Genomic DNA, 13,992 nt, shown 5'->3' with positions numbered 1-13,992 from the left:
ACGTATAGTTTAGAGCACTCTCCACCAATTATTCCTACTAGGCAATTTTCTCTTGTTTAAATACGACTTGAATGAATATCCCAGTACGTTTCCGAGCACAATTCAAAGTGTTGGTGCTGACCTTTAAAGCCCTAAACGGCCTCGGTCCAGTATACCTGAAGGAGCGTCTCCACCCCCATCATTCTGCCCGGACGCTGAGGTCCAGCGCCGAGGGCCTTCTGGCGGTTCCCTCATTGCGAGAAGCAAAGCTACAGGGAACCAGGCAGAGGGCCTTCTCGGTAGTGGCGCCCGCCCTGTGGAACGCCCTTCCAGCAGATGTCAAAGCGATAAACAACTACCTGACATTCAGAAGACATCTTAAGGCAGCCCTGTTCAGGGAAGTTTTTAACATGTGATATTTTACTGTACTTTTGGTTTTTATGGAAGCCGCCCAGAGTGGCTGGGGAGGCCCAGCCAGATGGGCGGGGTATAAATAATAAATTATTATTATTATTATTATTATTATTATTATTATTATTATTATTATTATTATTATTATTATCCTCCTCCCCAAGTTACCACTGGAATGGTCAAAGAGCATGCCACAACACTTATCAGTAGGTTTGCACCTGTTCTGTGTAAGATTTACTATCATGTTGAATATATTAGTCATACTGCTTTTTAATATAATGCTTTTCTCCATATTCTTGATTAGGCCCATATAAATTGTGACCCACAAAGCCAAACGCAGCCCATTAAGGGCTCAATAAATCACGACTGATGTAACCCCATTATATTTAGTGTTCAGAATGGGTGGGTGACAGGTTGTTCAGATATGTTGTAGTTTTGAATCTGTTCCTATTAACAATACAACAGAAGTCTTGCCATACTGAATCAAAGTTCCATCCACTCTGTTGAGCATTTTGTCTTCAATGGTATCCAGTTAATTTCACGGCCAAAAGGGAAACCCATTTCCCTGCAAGTGGACAAGCCTGATATGGTCACTTCAATCATGCATTTGCTGTCAAGAATAGTTTTTAAATAGGGGTGTGGTGTGGGGAGGAGTAAAAATTAAAAAAAGAAACTTCCTGCCAAGTGAAGCAGTTTTCTCCTTTTTGTAATTAAAGCAATCTTTTGCTTAATTTATTTCTGCAAAAACTTGCTGAAGTGAGACTGAATCTTTATGCAATGTGTACATCAAATGGGGAATAAGGCACTTGGATAGAGTCCCAGGGATTGTAATATCTTGATTTACTGCCAGACATGCTTCACTGAATCAATCTACAAAAGAAATCCAAGTTAACTTTGCACATCGTTTCAAAAGGCAAGTATTTTTATGTGCTTGTGATTTGCTTGTAAAGTTTTAGAATTTATAGAACTGCCAATTGTGCATAAGTGGTCTAATGAAATCACCTCTGGGATGAGATAATACTTATGTCAAGCACTTGGTGTATTGTATTCCTTTACCGTTTAAATGGAAGACATCCTGAACTTGACCTAACACTGGGTCCTCTTTCGTGTGACAAGATGGATAGAAACATGAGTCCTTTTTCTAATATGTCATTTGTGTGTTTAACTAGCAAAATGAGAATCTATTAGAGAAAATTGTCTTTGCTATCAGTATATAATTAATTATACTCGAACACACACATATCGGTGGCATGTTAATGGCCTTGCTACTCTGCCAGTAGCCAGAAATTCTCAATGCATTCATGCTGATAGAGGAATATTTGGAGTATCTACTCTTTGCATTTGCCAGTGGGATGTGACAGCTTTGCAGGTGCTTGGATGAATTTGCTAATCTATCTAGTAGCATCCATTCAGAAAGCGGGGGATGACTTATGCTTGAATGGAATTGTCTATCTTCCATGAATACCATGTATGATTAATAACTGGGAATGGATCTGCTGTTGACTGGGTTAGGCCAGCCTTAGCTACCTACCTCTTTCCCATAACAAAAAATGAGCAAGTTTCACTTCGAGAGAGTATTGGTCAGATGGCACAGGTTGCTGGCAGGGTTCAAAAGTGATTGATTTGTCACATGCACTGGTCGGAATGGAGGCAGATTGCAGCATTTATAGATGGTGGCAACACCTAGAAGGATTCTAAACCAAGTCATTGGCTTGAAAGCATTTTTAATACTTAGTCACCTACTGCTACAGTACTGTTTCAATCTGTTTGCAGATATTAATAATAAAAGACACATGGAAGAAATGCTTTTAAATTGTACACATATTCCCTAAAACATACTTGTATGGATTTCCCTCCTAACTTGTATGAATTTCTCTCCTTGAGTTTGTGCTTTTGTATTCTTTTCTATTGACCATAACATCCTTCTGGACCGTCTAGAGGGGCTGGGAGCTGGGGGCACTGTCATACAGTGGTTCCGCTCCTTCCTCCTGGGCCGTGTCCAGAAAGTGGTGGTGGGGGATGAGTGTTCAGACCCCTGGGCTCTCACTTGTGGGGTGCCTCAGGGTTCTGTCCTCTCCCCCATGCTTTTTAATATCTATATGAAGCCTCTGGGAGAGATCATCAGGGGGTTTGGACTGGGTGTTCATCAGTATGCAGATGACACCCAGCTCTACCTCTCATTTAAATCAGAACCAGTGAAGGTCCTGTGTGAGTGCCTGGAGGTGGTTGGAGGATGGATGGCGGCTAACAGATTGAGGTTGAATCCTGACAAGACAGAAGTACTGTTTTTGGGGGACAGGGAGCGGGTTGGTGTGGGGGATTCCCTGGTCTTGAATGGGGTAACTGTGCCCCTGAAGGACCAGGTGCGCAGCCTGGGAGTCGTTTTGGACTCACAGCTGTCCATGGAGGCGCAGGTTAACTCTGTGTCCAGGGCAGCTGTCTACCAGCTCCACCTGGTACGCAGGCTAAGACCCTACCTGCCCACGAACTGTCTCGCCAGAGTGGTGCATGCTCTAGTTATCTCACGCTTGGACTACTGCAATGCGCTCTACGTGGGGCTACCTTTGAAGGTGACCCGGAAACTGCAATTAATCCAGAATGCGGCAGCTAAACTGGTGACTGGGAGTGGCCGCCGGGACCACATAACACCGGTTCTGAGAGATCTGCATTGGCTCCCAGTACGTTTCCGAGCACGATTCAAAGTGTTGGTGCTGACCTTTAAAGCCCTAAACGACCTCGGTCCTGTATACCTGAAGGAGCGTCTCCACCCCCATCGTTCAGCCCGGACACTGAGATCCAGCGCCGAGGGCCTTCTGGCAGTTCCCTCATTGCGAGAAGCAAAGCTACAGGGAACCAGACAGAGGGCCTTCTCGGTAGTGGCGCCCGCCCTGTGGAACGCCCTCCCATCAGATGTCAAAGAGATAAATAATTACCTGACATTCAGAAGACATCTTAAGGCAGCCCTGTTCAGGGAAGTTTTTAATATGTAACGCTGTACTGTTTTTAACACTGATTGGGAGCCGCCCAGAGTGGCTGGGGAAACTTAGCCAGATGGGCGGCGTATAAATAATAAATTATTATTATTATTATTATTATTATTATTATTATTATTATTATTATTATTATTGTCTTTGTCCATGGAGTTTTCTTGGCAGGGATACTGGAGTGGCTTGCCGGTTCCTCCTCCAGGTGGATCACGTTTGGTCAAAACTCTTCACTATGACCTGTTCATCTTGGGTGCCCTGCTCGGCATAGTTCATAGCTTCTCTGAGTTATTCAAGCCCCTTCGCCACGGCAAGGCAGTGATCCATGAAGGGGACCATAAAGAAGGCTGATCGCCGAAGAATTGATGCTTTTGAATTATGGTGCTGGAGGACGCTCTTGAGAGTCCCATGAACTGCAAGAAGAACAAACCTATCCATTCTTAAGGAAATCAGCCCTGAGTGCTCACTGGAAGGACAGATCGTGAAGCTGAGGCTCCAGCCACCTCATGAGAAGAGAAGACTCCCTGGAAAAGACCCTGATGCTGGGAAAGATGGAGGGCACAAGGAGAAGGGGATGACAGAGGACGAGATGGTTGGATAGTGTTCTCGAAGCTACCAGCATGAGTTTGACCAAACTGCGGGAGGCAGTGGAAGACAGAAGTGCCTGGCGTGCTCTGGTCCATGGGGTCACGAAGAGTCGGACACGACTAAACAACTAAACAACAACAATTCTTTTCTATGCGTTATGCCCTAAAATACACATCTGTGTACACTTTCTCCAATAAAATAGATATTTTTGTAAATATTTTTCAGAGAAGCAGGTAGTCCAACTGATAACTGCATTCTGATCCATGTATAAGTCCAGGAACTTCACATTTAGGTTGGGTTGCTTTTCACTGTAGACCAACAAAATTCTCCTTCCTGCCTACTTCTGACACTAAAAAAAAGAGAAATGTATAATAGTGCCTTAGCTGGTAGATATGAAAACAAGGGAAGTACACTTGTTACCAACCACTTAAATCAATCAGTGAGAGTCACAGCATCACCAATGCTTGCAACAAATTCAAAAAGAAGTGCACTCAGTAGTTAGCCAATCCATTTCCATAGAGGCACAACAAAGCACAATTTGAATTCTCTTCTGTCCGCTTTATGGCTTTTTATTTTGTATTACCATCAATACTTTCTATGGATTTGAAATGTTTTTTCTGCTTCCCCTCTTCTCTTTTCTTTTTCTAGGAGAAATATTGATAATGTGGCTACGCCAATATTAATTAGGGCATTACTCATACGTATTGGTTTGCATATCCTTGTGTTTGAAACAATCCATAAATACAGAATAGTGTACCTGAGAACACTATGTGAGGAATAAAACTCGCCTGCATAGAGAAGGAAATGCATAACCATTTGTTTGTGCTTCGTGAACATGGAACCTCAGCTGTGCTTCAGGTTATCTTTAAACTTTTAAAGCTCCATTGTGGCCAAAGTAATATTTGCTACTCCCTGAGATTATCTGGAGGATTTAGGGCTAGTCAGCGTTGCCCATATTGCTTTTCTGTCCCCTGGTTATTGTTTAAGATGTTTGATGAACTTCCTCCCTTGACTAGTGATATTACCTATTAGCATATACCTGAAGTTGGCAAACAGTTTTGACTTCACAACCTGTATACTGGGATATAATTCATGAGTTTGTGAATGGCAGGGTGGGTGCAACTTCTTGGTTAAAGGAGTTGCTGCTTTAGGGTAACTGTAGAATCTCCCCTTTTGGATGGTACCTGAACTGGAGAGGGACATGGGCAAGGATGCAGTGTGGACTACTTCCAGCCTTGCAGCATTGGGAAGTGAGTCTTTGTACAACTCTTGTTTGTGGGAGCTATGTAGATAATAAATAGTATACTAATGATTAGATGTTGGAGATAATGTCTGAACATGCTCTGCATGACCTAACAGGCCTTTTTCTTTCAGCTTTCTGGATTGATTTTTCTCCCTTGGTCAAAGGGTCCTGCATATTCTAAATCTTCTGGACACTATCTTTCAGAGAACTAAACCATATGGACTGCTTATCTGACAGCATCTCTTCTCTTGAGCATTTCTTTAGAGCAACTGTGTGTTCATTAAAATAATATGGCGGAGTACATAGATGTTGTGCTAGCAGTTTTTCAGACTGCCAGTTCCTGAAAATAAAGTCTTTGAATGACTGCACTACATTTAAAAGTGGATTAAAATACACTTTACAGTATATCTAAATCACGCTTAAGCTAGCAGTATTTCTTGCCAACTGCAGCTGACTCTGCAGGCTCATTAAACCCTTGGATTATAACGGAATCTTATTATCGCCCTGCTTTCCCTCCCATGCAAACCAATAGCCTGTAGTATTAATGCAGTATCTTGCTATAAGTTAATTTGCTGTTTCTAGATAATACCAAATATGTTTTCTCTGGTATGCTTAATGTTGGTACCAGAACTTGAAGTGGCATGCTTCCTGCTGTAGCCCAAGAATCAAACTGCATACTAGCTTGGAAAATGTGTATTTCCAAATGTTTGTTTCCTGAAGCGAAACAGAGCACAGGGTTGAGAATAGCATTTGTAGGGATATGCAACAGGCAGGAATTGGGGGTACTCAAGCCTTCCTATGCTCACTGATTATCTTCCTTGCCATCTTCTTTCAAGTCAGGCTTGGATCTTGACTTGGCGGAGAAGGCTGGGCTACAGGTGGCCAGAGTAGGCATTTGGAGAATTGGTGGGCAGGAAACAGCTAAGCACCCACCCCTCCTGCCCACTGAATTTCTCCTAAAGATGTTCTCCTCGCTCCTGTATGAGACATGTATGAGGTTAGAAACTGTGCTAGCCTTATAAGGTGCGTGTGTATCCCAGATTAAATCTGGAAAGCCCCTGCAGGTTGGTCAACTGTCAGGGTTCTTCACTGAGGAACACTTGCTTTGCAAATGAAATTGTACCAGTGAGTTGCAGTTGATTAATAAAGAGTGTTAATTGAACTTGAAAGAACCAGGTGCAAAACCTGGCAGCCATGACATTCTCTGGGTAGCCTACATAGAGACCAGTTTGCACCGTGTTGAGCTGACAGCATCCTTTTGCAGCAGATGCACACATCTGGGTTGGCAAGCAAGCAAGCATGGATGACCTTTTTGCTGCAAGTATCAGGGTCTGGTATAGTTGTGTGAATGTCCCAGAGGCACTGTGCTGTCCTAGCCTACCTTTTAAGGTGATAAATCATTTAAGCTTTGTAATGTGTTTTGTACACTATGGACAGCACTTGATATTATCAAACCCATCCCTTTTTATAGCTCTTAAGATTAATTTTAGAACTTAGTATTCATGTGTTCTCGGCTTATTTTCTCACTTTGCTGATTATGTCCTTTTCAGTCCTTTCTTTTCCCCACATTGAAACTGGGACAGGAGAGGTGCTCTGGATAATTATCCAGCATTGTAAGAAATAAAAAGGAGAGAAGGTGAGAGGTGAAATTCTGGGTCTTCTGTCTGATGAGTCAGTGTGCAGTCGTCCTGCAGTGCTAAGCAATAGCTGAAATGAACTATGCAGCCACCAGCACTGTTCTTGTGTAGTGTCGCAAGTTTTGTAAAGAAAAATTCTGTGTGCTAAGGACTAAATTAATGGTTGGCAATAGATTGTGAAAAGTTTTCCTTTGACTCTGAAAACCTCACACTATATATAGCTTGGTCTTACAGATCCCATTTTCACTTCTACCTACTTGTTAATTGCTGTGATAAAATTTAATTGCTGTGGCTTAGTTCAAAGTGGGCAGAATTAATTTGGTTTTGAAGGTTATCATGCTTCATACAGAATTCTGTAAGCTGGTTTTGGCAGTTGTGCCCCAAAAGGCAGTTTATAAATCACTTAGTAAAATAAAATAAATAATAAAAACAATTAGATAAATTTATAAGACAAATTTAGCTAGCTATGATAGCAACATGTTTTGCTTTGTCTTATTTATTTAAAATATGTACCTATTGTCTTCTGCCAAAACTGGTCCCAGAGCAGTTTACTTGTGTAAAATGAAAAAGAGGATTCATCTCCAACGTTTAGACAGCAGAGAGTCTTGTTCCAAACTCTGACAGTAGACACCTTCACTGTAGATCCCTTTCATGCATGTGCTGTGACCTTTCACTTTGAGGTCAAGCGCTCCCAGCCCCTCACTGAAGGATGCAGCTCAAGTGCTATAAAAGCATGTTGCCCAGCACAGAGGCAGGTTCTCTTTTCCTTCTCGCAGGTGGATGGCTGAAGAACTACTTTCAAAGCCAGCACAGCTTAGCCAGACTGATGAATCTGTTTAGCAGCCATCCCCAAGATATTCGTCTAGCCTGTCTACTATCACTGGGATGAACTGAGTTGGACTCAATTTCTCTGAGCAGTTACGATGGTGGCTGGCACCTTATGGGGGTTACAGATCTTCATGTACAAATGTAGTTTGCACCTGAATACCAGATACTGGAAACAATTAACAGGACGAGCCATACCGGCAACCCTTCAGAGGCAACCAGCTATAGACGCTGCTGTACCAAATGGATTTTTGTGTGTGGCTGCCACTGTTCAGGTACATAAAAGAGAAAGAGTCTAAGTGCATGCATAGCTAGACTTACTTTCTGCTGGAATGCCTTGGATAACAAGAGTAGCAAATTACTATATGTATAGTAAGCACTTGTATAATATTAAAGAAAACTAAGGTGCACACATCATTCACATGGTTGGAAGAGGGGCTCAATGACACTTATGTCTTGTGCCTTTTACTCATTTTCCAGCATGCCAAGAGGTGGAGGCCACTCTAGATAATGCATCTCCATGTCAATGGCTATGCTGTCACAGCTACTAATGCAAAAAAGGAAGATAGAGGATCCTACATTTACCCATCAGCTCTTAAGCAGCACTGCTTCTGAGAGGGGGATTGAGCATCTGTATCAGCAGTGAAGTACACAGAGACAAGTAAGCATGCTGGCTCCTTCCTAAGGGGTTTTTTGAGGTCAGGTTCACTTCTTCAAAATTCTACATTTTGTGGCAATAGAGAGACACCCTGAGAGTTTCTTTCATTTCCTCTGCCAGTCACTTTGCCCAGTGGCAAGCAGATTCTGACTAGGGACCCGAAGGTGAAAATAGGGCTAGCTTGATTATTTGCAATTACTAAGGTGGGGCAAACAAAATTAGCTCCCTGTCCCTCACTCAGCTTGTAATGTCTGGGGTTCTCATACAGTGCATTTTGCTGCACATACTCCAGTACTCCTTTCATGGAAAAGATAAGTCCAGTGGTGCTTTAAACGTTATCAGATGTGCAGGGCCCACAGCACTGTGTCAGAACCTCATTTTCTACAAGTTGTATCAAGGAAAGGACCACAGGGACTTCCAGAAGAGAAAGGGAACAGATCCGCCATACAACCAAGCACATTATTAAAATAGTAAGCTGAGCTTTGCAACAGGAGGCTGAGCAAGGCACCCTCTCAAATACCCTTCTTGGATATCTGTTGCCTGCCCTAATCAGTGCCTGCAACTTGTACATTCAGGACTCACAAAGAGCTTGTTTCCACCTAATTCTGATAATAAGATGAATGCAGTGCATGGAGCCTTTGGTTTATGTTTGAAGTTATTCTCACAGAGTTATTCAAACTGGACCTGGGGTGGGATTTTGAGCAGAAGCTGCCTACACCCTCACCCCCACTCTCACACACCTGTCCTGAAAGCTTTCCCCTTAGAACATAGACACACACACTTTACATGGTCTTACTGGATTATGAGGCAGCACAGAATTAAGGACTATGGGGCAGCACAGAGCCACCCTGATCTCTTATCCAGCAGCTCTGAGTTCTGTACAAGCAGGGTGTGCTAACCAGCAGGCTTGGTGATTTTGCAGCTGCCACATTTTTATTTTTATTTTAATCTGCTGGAATTTAAATGTGATGGCAAAGTGGTATCTTTTGTTGGGAGATGGGCAGTTACTTGTCTTCATTAAAGCTGCAGATGCCTGCTCCGATTATGTATTTCAAAAGCTTTTAGCCCTGATGAAGTGTGAAACAGCTCGGCTGAGCAGAGGCTCAGGAGAGACAAAGTAATGGCCTCTCCATTTCCCAGTGTCTTAAGAGGCCTAATACAATTGGTCCTAGACCTTTTTAATAATTTTAAGATGGTGTAATTTGTTCATGGATAATAAAACGGTCCTTTGAGTACACCCTGTAATGTTTTTCATTACCATCCCTCTGTTCAGCCATAACTATTTGGGCCTTTTATATATACTTTTATCCTCAAAGCTTCTAGTCTGCACACTCAGCATGTTTTCTGCTAATGAGGTTTAATAGGCGAAAGTGGCATTGATGAACTATCTCTACCTAGTGCTGTTAAAATACATAGATCCTGCTAAGAAAACCAGAGAAGAATGGAAGCCGCATGAATCTGAGTTAATTCAGCTTGTCCACTCTCTCCATTGTTTTGAAACAGAACAAACAGTATTCTAAATCTCCCCGTGTCATCATACCTGGCTCTTCACAGAGAAATGTTCCCTTTGCATTATCAGGAAACTTAATTCCGTAGCTTCATTTGTGATGCATAAGTATTTGCTGAAAGTTATTAGAGCAGAACTAAAAAGCCATAAATTTCTCTAAAATTGTAAACTGAATATCCAGACAAAATGCTGCCTTACTTCCACCCCCGTGTCATAATGTGTTATGAGCAATCAAGCTTCCAGCCTTATTTCCACCTCCCTGCCATAATGAGTGAGAGCAGTCTGTTTTCCAGGTGTGGATCTGACCTCCCCAGGGTTGCAAAAGGGTGGTGCAAATTGGGGAGGGCTGTATTTAGTATCTGGGACAGGTGTGAGTACAAGAAGTGTTCCACCAGTTCTCCATTTTTCACCTCAACTCCAGGTATAGTGAACATCAACTGATAGCACCATATCATATGCCAATTTTTCTTCTAACTGTTGTCCTAAGATATTTAGCTTTATTGTAATAATTTTACTCCCCACTACTTTTTAAATCTTCAACCCTGTGAAAGAAGCTGAGTTGAGATATGGTGATTTTCCAAAATCCTCCAGTGTGTTTCATAGTGGAAGGAGGATTTGATCCCACCTATTCCTGATACATATAACATTCAGTGCTCTGGTTTTCTTATGCACAGTATGCACACTGCCTGTCGTATCATCACTCATAGCTGTCTGTTCTGACAGTGCCAGTCATTGCTGAACATCAAACTCAACCAGCGGGTGATCTGCCCTATCCTAATTGTTACTGCTTATCTATCCTAGGCATGGGAGCATTCGAGCTCCAGCAGCAAAGTAGCTATTGCACTCTCTTCTGCTTCCTTGGATCACAGCATCCAGGTAGAATTCATGCACCTCTGCTTGCCATCGTATTGGGTCAAGCTGGCTGCTGCAAAAGATGTCTGCTTAATAGTGTAGGCAAGTGCATGACTTAATTCCTTTTGCAAAATAGTAACTGATTTGCTGCTTTTTCTCAAATACTGTACTCGAGTTTCAGGGATTCAGCTGTTTCCATACCCCTGTTTCTAGAGATGTATATATAATGTAGTGGCTAGACTGGACAGAACTGGGATGTAATGCTAATTTGCTGGAAATAAGTGATGATGCAGCACCCTAAAGATAGCAGCACTTGTGAATTCACCCCCCGCCCTTACAGGGCTTTAGTTGTGCAGCATTAGATGGCAGTCTAAAACCCTGTTCCATTTTATCTTTCCCCCTTTCCTCTTCGAATTTAGCAGGTGGTGGTGGGAGTATAAGCAATAAGCCTGGAGGCAGCAATAGCAGAAACTGAGTTCTGCCGAGATGAGTGGTTGCCTCACATTGGTGCTTCTTTATTTTAATTTGCTTCAAGTTAAAAGAGGAGAATGTCACAATCAGGTAATCCTGAGTTCCTTAGGAAGGTTTTGACACAATATGCAGCAGGTTAAAAAACAACAACCAGTAATGAAATGCCACAGGGCCATTAGTGGCTCTTATTTCACATTTTTTCAAACAGACACACAAGGGAGAGCAGTGTGACTTACCGTATGTGTTCCCTAACCGTATTCTCTCATTTCTTTCTTAGCTAGCAAGGCAAGCACTATTTGAATAAATGTTTGGCTTTAAATAATTGAATACATTTAAAATCTGCTATCTTTCTTGACTGGGAATTTTTTGAAGTTGCCCTGGAATGTGCAGACTGCATTTAACAATGTAAGGAGTTGCTGTTTTGAAATTTAAAACAGAGAGGGAGTGCAAATGTTGGCTTTAGGATATTTGGGCAAAGAGCTTTGTGTTGAATTCCAAGAAACCATTTTCATTCTTTACAAAACCATAGAAACGTTTGATGTTTAATACCAGCTGATATGTTAATCATTGGTATCATGTGACCTGTTGCTTACCAGCATCATAAAGGGCTTTAACAAAATAAATTGGTAGTCCGATTCTCCTATTGCCGCAACACAATATTGTGCTAAGCAAAAGGTTCATTTAATATTTTGTGATGGTTTCATTTTCTTTAAGAGGTTTTTGGTTTTGCTAAGAAACAATTAATGATGTGTATCTTCTTTATGTTTGTTTCAGATTTGCAATGAAACTGTTTGTTTTGAGAAAGATAAGAGAGATGGCACAGCATGGTCAAAATCAATGGCTAACAGAATTGTAAATAGTCGCACACCTGATTGCCTGTAGCACAGAAAATTCACCTCCAGGCAATTAGGCTGGGAAGCTATACAAAAGTTTTCTCTTCTTTCTGCACACAGATAAGCTGGGGGGGGGGGAGGAGTGGACAGCTGGTAATTTTTGTGGGCTTGTCAGTTGGATTAGCATTGCACTGGGGTTTAGGCAAGACGTATTCTGTTTTAAGCCTTACCACATGGAAACGGGACGTGACTTTTTCCATTCAGCTGTTTACTAAAAAGTTAAATCATAAGTGCTGATACAAGGCTAAATAAATCTTCTTGTCTTTCCTGTTGACTTTTCTTTCCCTCCACAGCCATGGAGCACATCTGCACAAAGCTGAAACATCTGAGGCAGGCAAAAGGAAATGTGCAATTTCAGTCAGCTGGTCTCCATTTTGGGTGCATATGTTCTTGATAAGCTCATTTTCCACACTTCCTAAAGGAGGAGGAAAACTTGGTGGGAAGCCAGCCAGCGGTACATTACCAGAGAATATAGCTAGGGAACAGAAGTGCCACTTCTCTTCCACAGGGACTAATTTTCTCTTTCTCCTTTCCTCTCCCTTGCAGAAGCTGGCAGCGACCAGAATTATGTGACCTCGGAGCCTCAGCTGATCTTCTATCCCAGCATCACCTATGCAGTCATTGGCAGCTCTGCCATTTTTGTGCTGGTAGTGGCCCTCCTCGCCTTGGTTTTGCACCACCAGCGAAAGCGCAACAACCTCATGACGCTTCCTGTACATCGACTGCAGCACCCCGTCCTCCTCTCCCGGCTGGTTGTCCTCGACCACCCACACCAGTGCAGTGTCACCTACAATGTCAACAACGGGGTCCAATACATGTCCAACCAGGCCTACCACAGGCCACCAGACCTGGACTCCCCACCATCCTATTCAGAAGCTGTACTAGACCAAAGGTATGTGCACTAAGCATGCGTCCCAGCACTAGTCCAGTATAGAATAGCTGTCGCTTGTAAACTCTGTGGCACCATCACTTCTGTGTATCACAGGCATAGGGAACATAGGGTGTTGCTGAACTAGAACTCCCATCTTTCGGGAGCTACAGTTCAGCAACATCGGGAGAGCCAAAGTTCCTCACAGCTGGCGTATAGTGCTATTTCTACAAACAATACTTCACTTTTATAGAATACAATGAGAAAGACTGTTTTCTCATAATAGTCGAGTTGTGCATTGTTGTTGTTTTAACCAAGAAAGTCATAGGCACTTTTGATGGAAATGGGGAGTGCAGAACTTTCAAAGCACTAAGTATTTTTTAAAATGTGCAAAATGGCAGGCCATTGTTGCCAGAGGTTGGGGGGAGGGAGGCAGACTCCACTTTTTCTTCCTGTTCGCCATTTTTCCTTTAAGGGGCTACACAAGCACTTTTGCACTCAAATGGTACAGTATGGGAGTGTTCAACCTTTAAAGAATAAATAATTCAAAGCAAAATTAAACTTTCAAAAGGTTGCGCACAAGGAAGGGGGCAGGGAATTGTCATTCACCATTAATGGCATCGCTAAGTGCCATGGGGTTCTTGAAACCTTGTTCTGAAACGCACTCACAGTGGCAATTCCCACATGTGGGAGAGGAAATTGCATTTCCCCGACACAAATGCTTAGGTTTGTGCCTTAGGAGAATGCATCATCTCTGTGTGGAAGTGCTACCTTGAGAGAAGACATCTGGAGCCTCTGAAAGAGATAGTACACAAAGCTCTCATTTATTGTGCAAGGAAGGAAAAAAGAAAGAAAACTCACTTTGTAAAAGACTTTGCCTGTAGGATTCTTTGTTCATAGTTAATTGTGTTGACTAACAGTTAATTAATGACTTCATGTATTTATTTTGAAATTTGCCTTGGATTTCCCAGATTTTAAAATGTAGCTCTTGAAACTTGCTGGCATGCCGGCTGCATCATCAGACGCTGACCCAATAAAAACATTATCTGCCCACAGTCTGTTGTGGGAGATATGTG

At 42.4% G+C, this 13,992-nt stretch overlaps 1 protein-coding gene and 1 long non-coding RNA gene across 3 annotated transcripts in view; one reads left to right on the top strand and one right to left on the bottom strand.

Moving 5' to 3' along the window:
- LOC310689190 overlaps positions 1–13,992 on the bottom strand; it is a 606,488-nt gene that overhangs the window by 291,053 nt on the left and 301,443 nt on the right. The window lies entirely within an intron of this gene.
- Positions 1–13,992, top strand: part of LDLRAD3 (low density lipoprotein receptor class A domain containing 3) — a 123,819-nt gene that overhangs the window by 104,027 nt on the left and 5,800 nt on the right. For both annotated transcript variants that reach the window (XR_014517058.1, XM_083465218.1), the window contains exon 5: positions 12,595–12,940. Coding sequence is in view for 1 of the 2 variants with exons in the window: in XM_083465218.1 (XP_083321344.1) it covers positions 12,595–12,940 (346 nt within the window). In the remaining variant the exon portion in view is untranslated. The remainder of the gene's footprint in view (positions 1–12,594; positions 12,941–13,992) is intronic.

Source organism: Podarcis liolepis (genome assembly GCF_965112155.1).
Source record: "Podarcis liolepis genome assembly, chromosome: 1".
Lineage (NCBI taxonomy): Eukaryota > Metazoa > Chordata > Lepidosauria > Squamata > Lacertidae > Podarcis > Podarcis liolepis.
Note: the sequence above shows the minus strand (reverse complement) of the source record. Positions and strands in the feature narration are given on the sequence as shown.